The 12,541-nt window shown below is 45.4% G+C and overlaps 1 protein-coding gene across 6 annotated transcripts in view; it reads left to right on the forward strand.

The window, feature by feature from the left end:
* The window catches only part of SLC12A7 (solute carrier family 12 member 7), a 204,045-nt gene that overhangs the window by 164,498 nt on the left and 27,006 nt on the right, over nt 1-12,541 (forward strand). For all 6 annotated transcript variants that reach the window (XM_053245259.1, XM_053245255.1, XM_053245256.1 and 3 more), the window contains one exon: nt 10,172-10,353. In XM_053245259.1, the coding sequence (XP_053101234.1) occupies nt 10,172-10,353 (182 nt within the window). The remainder of the gene's footprint in view (nt 1-10,171; nt 10,354-12,541) is intronic.

The raw sequence follows: 12,541 nt of genomic DNA on the forward strand, positions 1-12,541 counted from the left end.
GGGAAACATATCGGCAGCCAGAACGGTTCTTTTAAAATCAGTGTTATATTATCCCTTCAGGTTGTCGCAGAGACCAGTCTGGTTATGACCAGTCTTTGACCTTCTTGTTACCTGCACTTGGTACATGATATATCCAAATGTATGCCCACTCACCAGTTACGATATTTCTGTTATTAATAAAAATATGAATTAGGGTAGAATATATCGCTCCAAATACATAGACTCCCTACAATGTGGTGGTTCCCAGCTCAGCCCTATGTTGAATCAATGCAGCCCTAGTTTGTATGGACAGTCTTCATTGGGGTAGTTTCTATCTTAGCCCTATGTTAAGTCATTTGATACAAGAGTAAGTCCTGTTTCTCTTTGAAAAGTTTTGTTTCCCCTTGCAAGCTGAATTTACCTGGAAGGATGATAGTGTCTGACCAACAGTCTGAAGCATTGCATAGTTCTGTGCTCCCTAGTTTGGATAGATGAAACCCGCCCCTCCCAAAATGTCAAATCTAGTGTTTGAAATGAGTAAACCATTCAGAAGCATCTGATCTCGCAGAAGAGAGATTTTCACACCAGAACAAAGGCAAAAGAATCACAACAAGCAGCACCCACATCTCGACCTTCATTAAACCTGGCATCAGTGGATCAACCATCAACAGTATGCATCTGGTCTTTTCCCATTTCTCCTAGTGGGATATAGCTCAACAAAGGGGAGTTTGGTTCCAGGTGGAGAGAACAAGCAGATGTAGTGTGGGTTGTGTGGCACTGGACAGTCGTCTGAACCTTCCCTGCCTGCCAGTGAAGATACTGAGATCATGGGTTACATGACAAGCAGGAATGGTAGAAGATATCTACAACATCATAACCAGTCTATCTCCGACCCGATACTGACACTATACATGAATATGCAGGAAGCAGTGAGAGACACAATAGAGGAAACCTTTATGCTTGCGGTCACAGAAGATATTTGTACACCATTCTCATGGAAACCAATCAAGAGACTGAATTCGCATTCACACAGTGAAATGAGAGCCATCCCAAGAAAACATCAGTGTGGAAGCCCTGGACCTAACAGAACTGAAAGCATGCGTTGGCTTGCTAATCCTGACTGTGACATATTTCATGCCAGTCATGAAGCTCTGCAGGGACTGTGGGCAGCATATTTGGGGCAGCCTTCCTTCCATGCAACAGTGCAGCTGAGATGGTTTGAGCTAAGGGCATCACAAGTTATTTAAGGTTGATGACAAAGCTACATGACAGAGAGAGGAGTGATCGACAAGCTGGCACTCATAAGAGGTATCTGGACCTTATTTGTGCAGCAGCTGCAGCAGTGCTACATTCCTGAGTCTGACCTAATAGTTGATCCTCAGTTGTTAGTTTTCTGAGGGCACTCTCCTTTTTGGCAACACATGCCAAGCAAACCAAAATAGCATGGTTTGAAAATATGGTGATGTGTGATATAGGAGCACCCTATCTACTAACAGGAGATATTTACTTTGGGAAGAAAGTGGAGGACCACAGCAAAGACCAGTAGGCCTGCATACTGTGCAGCAACTTGTACAGCCATGAAACAACACTTGAAGGATAGTGATGAGGAATAACCTTTCAGTGTAGAGCTGGTGGAAACTCTCCTCAGCAAGGACTTGACCTGTGTATGAGACGCAACAAGTCAGACAGACCCCCAGAGATGCAGCCACATTCACAATGGGCACCACTATCATCTCTTTGGCTTGGATGGACAAAAGATGTTGGTACTGTAGGTAGCCAAGAAGTGTGTGCCCAAGTAAACAGGGAACAACAGAGTTGTGACAGTTGTGGGAGACTGGTTTGTAGAATGCACTTGACCAGCTGCCAGACCTGTAATAATTGCTTTTGGGTCAGTCATGGTGTGTCATTTCAGCTGAAATGCTAAGAACTGAGATGTTGAGGTTTAGTATTAGGTTTGCAATGTTCATTTTTCTTAACTCACATTCTCAGTGAGTTGTGCAGTCACACAGGGCACAATGCCTGAAGTGGAGCAGTCACCTGGTGAAATATACAATTATTTTAGGTTCCGTGGTCTGGAAGTGTGTGTGTGTGTGTGTGTGTGTGTGTGTGTGTGTGTGTGTGTGTGTGTGTTGGGATATTATAATGTAACCAGTGGGACTACTTGGGAGTAAGGAGTCTTACTCAGGAGTAAAATTTCATGACACAGGATGTGGGGTAAATAAGAGATAACAGAATGAAGGGATGAATGTTAACTTGTTTTGTAATGTATATTTCAGGAATCTATCTATCTATATAATTCACTAAGGTGTACTCGTGGTTAATCCCATGTGTGGCAGCTCTTGCAAGAGTTTGCAAGCAGAAGCGCCATGGTGATAGGGCAGTGGGGATTCCATATGCAGATAGGGAGGAGGAGCCTTTGGGAGCAGAAGCACCATAGTGATTGGGCAGTGGGGATACCATATGCAGATGGGGGAAGGAGCCTGTGGCACCGTGGTGATTCCATATGCAGATAGGGAGGAGGAGCTTGTGATGGTTAAGGTCAATTGGAATGCAACTGTTACTGATCAGAAGATGTTATTGATTGTAGAGGAGAGGAAGCTATCTATATATAAAAGGATAGTGGGCAGGTGTCTGCAAAGAGGGGTTGTGAAGGAGGAAAAAGCACCTTCAGGAAAAGGAGGCTGCCGTTGTATGAATTACATGAGGTAATAAGATGAACAAGATCTGTTGACTCAGGAAGGGAGAGAGAGAGAGGAGATGGGAGGGGAAGAAAGACAGAGGGGAAGAGTGAGTGGAGGAGAGAAAAAGAGAGAAGAGGAGAGGAGAGAAAGAAGGAAGGGTGAGGGATGGGCCTGAGCCTGTCAGTGGCCTGAAGGGAACAAGCAGCCATGGCGGCACCTATTGGCAGCAAGGAAAAGCCCAGTCAACCATGGTGGGGCTACCAAGGCCATTGGCAGAGGCAGGCAGGCAGGCAGGCAAGGGACGGGCTCGGGCCTGTCAGCGGCCTGAGGGGAACAGTCGGTTATTGCGGTGGCGGCAGCAAAGAAGGGCCCATTCAGCTCATGCTGCTGCTGCTCCTGTGGGGAGGAGCAGGAGTGGGGCTCGAGTGAGGGTGGGTAGGTCTCTGAGGATAGGGGGCTGCAGCTTGGCCACCAGCCGCCAGTAACGCTGCAGCCATGACCAAGTGGGGTGAGGGGGTGGAGTAAAGGGATGGAGGAGTGACCAAGAGGTTGAGGGGGATGGAAGCAATGGGATGGAGGAGGAAGAGCAGGAGTGTGGCTTAGGTGAGGGTGGAGAGATCTCTGAGGTCAGGGGGGCTGTGGCAGGGGGTGAGAGGAGCAATCAAGCTCTGTGTGGGTTAAGAGCATCTTCAGATTATCTTCAGTTCAGATTATTCTCTTTGAATGATGGAACCAGAATTTCTTAAAGGTGGTCATATGTTGTAGATCAGGTGTGCACAACGCAAATGCACTGGTGGGCCAAAACCAACTATGTCTTAATGTGTGGGGGCCGAGGTCAATCTTAAAATTAATTATTTAATTAAAACCAAATTGACATTATTAGAAAACTTAATTAATATAAAATAAAATAAATTTCAAAATTTATTTTTACAATTTAGTTTAAATTTTTGGAGGGTGGGCCTGTGATCGCCATCCCCCACCCCAGCAGGGACCCCTTTACCAGTGGTGGGCCTCCTGCACCTCAGCCAACACCATTTGGGCAGCTTCCCTGGGTGTTGGGATTGCTGCTGTGCTGTATACCCCCAGTCCTCAGCTCTCCCCCCACCACCATCTCTCACTGCGCCACTCCACTCTCTCACTGAGTCAGCACTCCATACCTGCCCACTCGCCCATCCAGAGCTTGCTCTCCAAGTGCCACAGCCAGAAGCAAGTAGGCAATAAGTGAGTCTTGCCCTTGCTGCACTCCCCATAACTGCCCGCCTGCCTGGAGCTTGCTCTCCGAGCGCCTCAGCCTGGCCCAGAAGTGAGCAGGCAGTGACAGAAATTTGCCCTTGCAACTGCCCATGTGGCTGCCAAAGATCCACTTAACTGTGGAGCGGTGTGGTGGCTCCTGGGCAGCAGAATGGAGGAAAGGCTGCATGGCAGCTTCGTCCTTCCACCCAGCTGGAAATGGCTACAAATGAAGGACGTGCGTGCACCTCCTCTTCTCATATTCTTCCTTGTGAAGCCCTGGGATTGTCCTAGGTTCTCTGCTATACTCCCCCACACACCTTTGGCCTCAGAGATCAGCTTTAGGAGAGGGGAGGTTAACACCAGCTCATCTCCCTTCTTTTGTGGACATTTGATGTCTTCCCAGAATCACAGGGCAGCCCTGCTGCAGCCAGCCCTCATCTGTTTCTGGTCCTCATCATCAGCTGGCTCCCACATGTGACGCACTCCCCATGGGAGATGCAGGGTATATTGGCTTGCTGGTTCCCTCTCCTTAATGAGAGGGCTGGGCTAGTGTCTGGTTGGCCACCAAGGTCGGCTGGCATTCTGTCCACATCATCAGACAGGATGCATGTGCGTGGGCACACTCAGCCGGATCATGGGGTAAGTTTGATCACCTCTACCCCCCCCCCCCCGTCACTCCCAGACATCATCATCATCATTAATTAAGAATATTTATATACCACTTTCCAACACAAGTTCTCAAAGTGGTTTACATAGAAAAATAAATAGTAAATAAATAAAATACTTCCCTGACCAAAAAAGGCTCACAGTCTAAAAGGTGCCTCTTTGTTCAGTTAGCAGGGGACTAACTGTTAACTGAATTGTCCTTTAAACAAACAACTGTCATTCCACAAATTCCAGTATTAAAGTTCATACACGTATGTATTGGCTGGGTTGAATACATTATTTGAGGGACACTTGAGGGCTATTGACGGATAGATTCCACTCTCTATTTTCCCATTTTACAAATATTTAATAATATATGATTAACTTTGAACTGGTAAGTAACCACCTTGCATAAGAACATAAGAAAAGCCTTCCTGGATCAAGCTCAAGGCCGACTGGCCTGCCTATCTATCTATCTATCTATCTATCTAACGTATTTTTAATGCCGCCCAAAACATGCGTCTCTGGACGGTTTACAAAAAAACAAAATAAATGACGACAGAAAAAATTTAAACATTAGTTAAAATAAATGACAGCAGAAAAAGTTAAAACATTACAACAATTTAAAATTTTAGAACAATGGTTTAAAACAATGTTAAAACTATTAAAACAGTATTTAATTAAAAGCCTGGGTGAACAGATGGGTCTTTAAAGATTTTTTTAACATGGTCAGAGATGGGGAGACTCTTATTTCAGCAGGAAGCGCATTCCAAAAGTTTGGGGCAGCAGTGGAGAAGGCCCATCCCCAAGTAGCCACCAGACAAGCTGGTGGCAACTGCAGATGGACCCAGGGCGCAAGATGTTTATTATTTATTCATTCATTCATTCGATTTCTATACCGCCTTTCCAAAAATGGCTCAGGGCGGTTAACACAGAGAAATAATAAATAAATAAGATGGATAAATAAAGTTTAGGGCTTTATAGGTAATAACCAGCACTGTTTTGCCCAGAAACTTATCGGCAGCCAGTGTAGCTTTTTCAGTACAGGAGTAATATGGTCTCTCCAAGATGACCCAGAGACCAACCTGGCTGCCGCATTCTGGACCAGCTATAGTTTCCGGACTACATATAAAGACAGCTGCACATAGAGCGCATTGCCTGAGCCTGTCAGTGGCCTGAAGGGAACAAGCAGCCATGGCGGCGCCTATTGGCAGCAAGGAAAAGCCCAGTCAACCACGCATTGCAGTAATCCAGTCTGGAGGTTACCAGCATATGTACCACTGTTCTGAGGTTGTTTATCTCATGAAATAGATGCATCTGGCGTATCAGTCAAAGCTGATAGAAGGCACCTCTGGTCACTGCCTCAAACTAGGACACCAGGGAGAGGTTTGGATCCAGAAGCATCCCCAGACTGTGTACCTGTTCCTTCCAGGGAAGTGTTACCCCATCCAGAACAGGCAGATCAAACTCGTCTCCCGAGTTTCGTCGCCACACAAATGAATACCTCCATCTTATCTGGATTCAATCTCAGTTTGTTATCCCTAACCCTTTTTGAAAATCGGTGTTACATTTGCTACTCTCCAGTCCTCTGGTACAGAGCCCGATTTCAGGGATAAGTTGAAAATTTTAGCAAGGAGGCCGGCAATTTCACATTTGAGTTCTTTGAGGACTCTTGGATGGATGCCATCTGGCCCTGGTGATTTGTTAGCTTTCAGTTTTTCTAGACAGTTTAGTACATCATCTCTTGTCACTACTATCTGACTCAGCTCTCTAGCCTCCATCCCTAAAAAGCCTGGTTCAGGAACAGGTTATCCTCTGCTGTGAAGACAGATGCAAAGAACTCATTCAGCTTCTCTGCAACCTCCATATCCTCCTTAATAATCCCTTTCACTCCATCATTGTCTAATGGCCCAACCGCCTCCCTGGCAGGTTTCCTGCTTCTGATGTACTTAAAGAAGTTTTTGTTATTCCTCTTGATAATTTTGGCTAAATGTTCCTCAAACTCTCTTTTTGCCTCCCTTATTGTCACCTTGCATTTCTTTTGCCAGAGTTTGTGTTCCTTTCTGTTCTCTTCATTTGGACAGGCCTTCCAATTTCGGAAGGAAGTCTTCTTCCTTTTTATGGCTTCTTTGATGGTACACGTGAGCCATGCTGGCATCCTCCTGGACTTAGTGGTATCTTTCCTCCTTTTGGGTATACAATCTAACTGGGCTTCTAGTATTGTGGTTTTGAGTAAACTCCATGCACTCTGGAGCGAAGTGACTCTCCTGGATTTCCCTTTCAGCTTTCTTTTCACTATACTCCTCATTTTGGAGAAGTTTCCTCTTCTGAAATTCAAAATGTCCGTGTTAGACATCCTTCATGATTCTCTACCTGCATGTATGCTGAATTTGATGGCACTGTGGTCACTGTTCCCTAAAAGGTTGATGACACTGACGTCACGCACCAGGTCCTGGGTATCACTCAGAATTAGGTCCAAGGTCGCCTACTCTCTGTTCGGTTCCATGACCAACTGTTCTAGGGCACAGTCATTTAGTGTAACTAGAAATTTGACCTCTTTGTCCTGACCTGACTGTGAATTTACCCAGTCTATGTGTGGGTAATTGAAGTCACCCATAATTACAGCCCTGCCTCTCCTTGACGCCTCCCTGATTTCTTCCTGCATCTCCCAGTCATTGTCGGCATTTTGATCTGGAGGGCGATAGCACATCCCCAGTAGCACGTTCCCTTTCCGGCCTTGTATAGTCACCCACAGGGTTTCTGTGGAGGACTCCGGTCCACCTAGGTTTTCAAGCTTGTTAGATTCTATCCCTTCTTTAACATACAGTGCTACTCCACCTCCAATGCGCCCCTCCCTGCCCTTTCTGTAGAGTTTATACCCAGGGATGACTGTGTCCCTCTGGTTCTCACTGTTCCACCATGTTTCTGTTATGCCCACTATATCTATTTCTGCGTTAGCAACCAAGCACTCCAGCTCACCCATCTTGGCTCGGAGGCTTCTGGCATTGGCATATAAGCACCTATACTCTGAATCTCTCCCCTGAAGTATGCGAGTCTTATGACTCTTTGACCTGCTGGCACAGGCTCCTGTCTGCTCTTTATGCGGTTTTTCACTGTCCCCTTCTGTTTTATCTGAATTCATTGCACCCTAGCACTATAAGGGATGGCTTTTGCCAAACGGGATACTGCCCAGCTCCCGTCGGCTGTTCCCCAGGTGTCATTTTAAAAGCTGCTCTGCAACCTTTTTGATTTTAAGCACCAGCAGTCTGGTTCCATTGATTCAAGTGCAGCCCGTCCCTTTTGTACAGGCCTTGCTTGCCCCAAAATGTGTCCCAGTGCCTAACAAATCTAAACCCCTCCTCCCGGCACCAACGTCTCATCCACGCATTGAGACCCCTCAGCTCTGCCTGTCTCACTGTACCTGCACGTGGAACAGGTAGCATTTCTGAGAATGCTACCTTGTGGGTCCTGGACTTCAATACACTACCTATCAGCCTAAATTTGGCTTCCAGGACCTCCTGGCTACATTTCCCCACATCGTTGGTGCCGACATGCACCACGACAACTGTCATCTCCCCAGCACTGCCAAGGAGCCTGTCTAGACGCTGCATGATGTCCGCAACCTTCTCACCAGGCAGGCAAGTCACCGTGCGGTCAACACGCGCGTCACAAACCCATCTCTCTATACCTCTAATGATCAAATCACCCACTACAAGGAGGCCCCCACCCCCCAGAGGAGTATCCCCCGTGCGAGGATATGGGCTCATCATCCACAGAAGGGGTCCCTTCTAAAGGAGCATTTCCCTCTTCCTCAGACTGATGTCCTCCTTGCCCAAGACCTTCATTCTCCCTGACAGCAGAAGAGCTACCAGCCCTGGAGTGGGATGCCTCTATCACATCCCTGAAGGTCTCGTCCACATGCCTCTCTGTCTCTCTGAGCTTCTCCAGATCCGCCACCTTGGTCTCAAGGGAATGGATTTGTTCCCTGAGGGCCAGGAGCTCCTTGCACCGAGCACACACCCATGACTTCTGCCCATGGGGCAAATAGTCATACATGTGGCATTTGGTGCAATACACTGGGAAGTGCCCCTTCCCCTGCTGACTTTCTATCTTCATACTGTCTTGTTGGCTGTTTACAGTATTTAGAGATAGTTTATTGTAAGTAGTTTATTATCTGTTTATTAGAAGGATAGGTTTCAGCTGTAATGGTCAGCTATTTAACTGTCCAAACAGCCTTTCCCAAGAATATGAGGGATACGAGGGAGGAATATGTACTTAGGTTCTCTTCTCCATCAGGCTCCTTGTGATCCAAACTCCCCCGCACACTTCCCGCTAAACTCTTGCAAAACTCCGATGTCCTGTTTGCTATCCCTGTTCGCTATGCTCTCAGGCCTTCACCTATTTTGTAGAGTAGCCTTCCAACTGACACACAGGATGTGAGTCAAAGGAAAGGAATGTGGGGCCTCTCCCAGCCCTAGCTGACTCTACCCTCTCCAGGCAGGCACTAAGTAAACACTGGAATTTGGAACCCTATCAACTCCTGGCCCTGGGAAATCCTGGGAAATCCTAACCTTAACCCTAACCCACACCCACACTCAGACAGAGAGAGAGAGACTAAGGCCTACCGCTTAAAGAGAAACGGCCCCTGCAAATCTCCCCTCTTTCTGTTAGTTTGTTTGAAGGGGGAAAGGCTAGATGTTTAGAAAAGCTTGCTCACCTTCTCAGCTGTGTCTGCTCTTCACAGAGTAGCCTTCCAACTATCTGCTTTGCACACAGAAATTCCCAGATTCACTCTCTGGCAGCATCTCTAGGTAGAGCCTGGAAAGACTTCTCCCCGAAACCTTGGAGAGCTGCTGCCAGTCGGTGTTGACAATACAGAGCTAGTTTAACCAGCATCCTGTTTCTCACAGTGGCCCACAGATGCCTCTGAGAAATACACAAGCAGGAGATGAAAGCAGATCCTCTCTGTTGCTCCCCTGCAGCTATTGTTCAGAGGCATCCAGCCTCTGAACCTGGTGGTAGCCTATAGCCATCAAGACTAGCATCCATTGATAGATAGATGTATCCTCCACGATTTGTCTAAGCCCCTAAAAGCCATCCATGCTGGTGGTCATTACCACATCATGTGGCAGAGAATTTCATAAATTAATTAAGTGCTGTTTGGAAAAGTACTTCCTTTTGTTTGTCCTCAATTGCCTAGCGATCAGTTTCATGGGATGACCCGTGTTGTTCCAGTGTTGTGAGAAAGGGAGAAAAACTTCACTCTTTCCACACCATTCATAATTTTATAGACTTCTAACATGTCTCTCCTTAGTCACCTTTTTTCTAAACTAAAAAAGCCCCAAATGTTGTAGCCATGCCTTATAAGGAAGGTGCTCTAGCCTCCTTATCATTTTGGATGTCCTCTTCTGCACCTTTTCCAATTCTAAAATATCCTTTTTGAAAGATGATGACAGGTTCTGTACACAATGCCTGCATCATAGATTCACACTTGAATGTAATGGATCTTCTCAGAAGTTTAAAATGCTGCCTTTATTTTCAAGACAACGTATAAGAACAAACCTCTGCCAATTTTTATTTACTTGATTTGCCAAAAATGCTGAGTTTTGCTTTGCTTGTTTGTGCTTGGCCAGGCTCAGCTGATCCATGACAGAAACACTGCATCCCATTCAACAACAATGGTTAAATCTCACACTGCTGTCGCTACACCAGAAAAAATACAAATGACCTGGACAAAAGAAAAACTTATATCTGAGAAGCATAAAAATAAGGAAACGTGTTTGACAGGCTACAAGGATATCTTCAATATGAAACCGTAAGTATATACATGACCGGTTCATTGCTGAGGATATAAAACTGTGTCAGATGAACATGATGTGTAAATTATAGTTAATATATCTGACTGCTTTATGCCATTTTAGAAGTGGAAAGTGATAAGAGTACATTAACCAATTGGATTCTGGTGATGTAGATACCTTTAAATCACAAGATTTGATGTTTAAATCAGACATTATTCTACTTCTTGTGCACACACTTATCAGTTCTCCTATTCCTAACTCTTCATTTTGATGTAACCAGCATTCTGATTTCTAGTTGTTCTGGGTTCCATGTTCATGTTCTCTAGAGTGTGTGTGTGTGTGTGTGTGTGTGTGTGTGTGTGTGTGTGTGTTGTGTGTGCATGCACGTGTGCACACACTGAAATATGCATTCTTTCACTTTCATATTTGCATGCACAAAAATTGATTAACTTCTCATTCTCTTTTCAGAAGTTCTTATACAAATATATTTAAAATAAAATATAGAAAGGAATGGGTGTGGGGTTTTTTAAAAAAATGTCAGTCTTTCACAGTAGTTTGACAATCACACCCTTTTTCTTTGTCAGAATTGGTCACCATCTCAATCAACTCACTGACTAACTGATGTTAGTTGAACACTTACCTCCCATTTCATCAGAGCTTTCATTACCTTAGTTAACTTCAGAATGATTGGCCGGATATCTATTTCAGTGCTCATGCATTCAGGGGGGGAAACCCAAAATGGATCTCTTCTGTTTAGAGGATGTTTTTGCACTGTAATAGCCCTATATCTGGTTGTCATGAAGAAGAGTCTGCTGACGTTTCTTAAGACCCAGCTTTAGTCAGGATTAAAGATAGAAAATTTCTGGAAATTTTGAAGCCATTGGGGGAAAACTGTATTTTTCTAGGGGTGGAGTTTGAGTGGGAGAAGGAAATATATGCAATACTTTTTTTAAAAAAAGCACCCTTTACAGATCTAAAGTCACTTTTTGTTTCTTTGGAAATATAAAATGTATTGCAGGTGGACCTCATTATCCTCATGGTCAGGTGCACATGGCCCAACTACAGATACAGGAAACCTCAGATGACAAGGTCCACCTGTATATTTAACCTGCTGAACTCCAAGGAATCTGGCATCTCCTAGTTTTTGCCAATTTATGAGTATCAGGCAAAAAGTTAAAATTGAAAACAGAAGGAACTGATACAGCGCAGCTCTCCACCGATCCAAGAACAGGGAGCATGTGCTCATTCTGTGTATTCCCAAACCACATCCTCATTTCTACTGAGCTCAGACTCCATCACTACTAATGATTGTGTTATCACTGCAGCAACAAGTCTCCCATTGTTCTCAATAGGAGGCTTGTCACTGAAGCGATGATGCAATTCTTAGCAGCCATAAAGCTCAGTAGGTGAGAAGATGACTTAGGGACCCATAGAATGAGTGCACATGCCCTGCTGTCAGATTTCTTGATCTAGTGTATTTCCAAACATGACCAATTTCTTTCATAGGCTGCAGAAAATGGAAGACACTGAAACAAGCAAGAAGCTTGGGAGAGTAAAGCCCAGAAAACCTTTTCTTATATGAATATATTTGAAAATCTTTTCTTAAATAATCTATTCATAACTACCTGATCCGACGCAGAGTATCCATGCCCCTAGTTGTCCCTGTCTCTCCTGCCCATCTTCATTTCCACACTCGCTTCAGCCCCAATACATTCTCTTCCCCACTCCACTTCAACTCCAGTCTGTTCTTCCCCTCCCAGTCCACTTTCCTTTGCTGGCTGGCCTGGCCGGTGCTTTCCCTCTCCGCCCACCGGCGGTGCTTTCCCTCACTGGCCAGCCTGGCTGACGCTTTCCTTCCCCACCCGCCACCGGCGCTTTCGCTCTCTGCCTGCCGGCCAGCCTTCACCACCATTTTCTCCCCCGTCCCCATCGCTATCCAGGCAGCTGCTCGCAAACTCTCACGAGAGCTGCCACACGTAGGATTAGCAACAGGTATGCTTTGGAGAAATATATATAAAGATTCCAAATGAAAATATTTCATAATACATGTTATTAAATTATTCAGGAAAAAACAAAAAAGTCCTTGCCCAGCGAGGCGGAGGACCAAGGAAAAACTGTTTTGGGTCCCGTCCCCCCCTGGATTTTTCCAGATTTTTCCCCATGGCATCACATCTCTAGTCAGGATGTTGACCATCATTACTATTA

The sequence above is a fragment of the Hemicordylus capensis genome, chromosome 4 (genome assembly GCF_027244095.1).
Source record: "Hemicordylus capensis ecotype Gifberg chromosome 4, rHemCap1.1.pri, whole genome shotgun sequence".
Lineage (NCBI taxonomy): Eukaryota > Metazoa > Chordata > Lepidosauria > Squamata > Cordylidae > Hemicordylus > Hemicordylus capensis.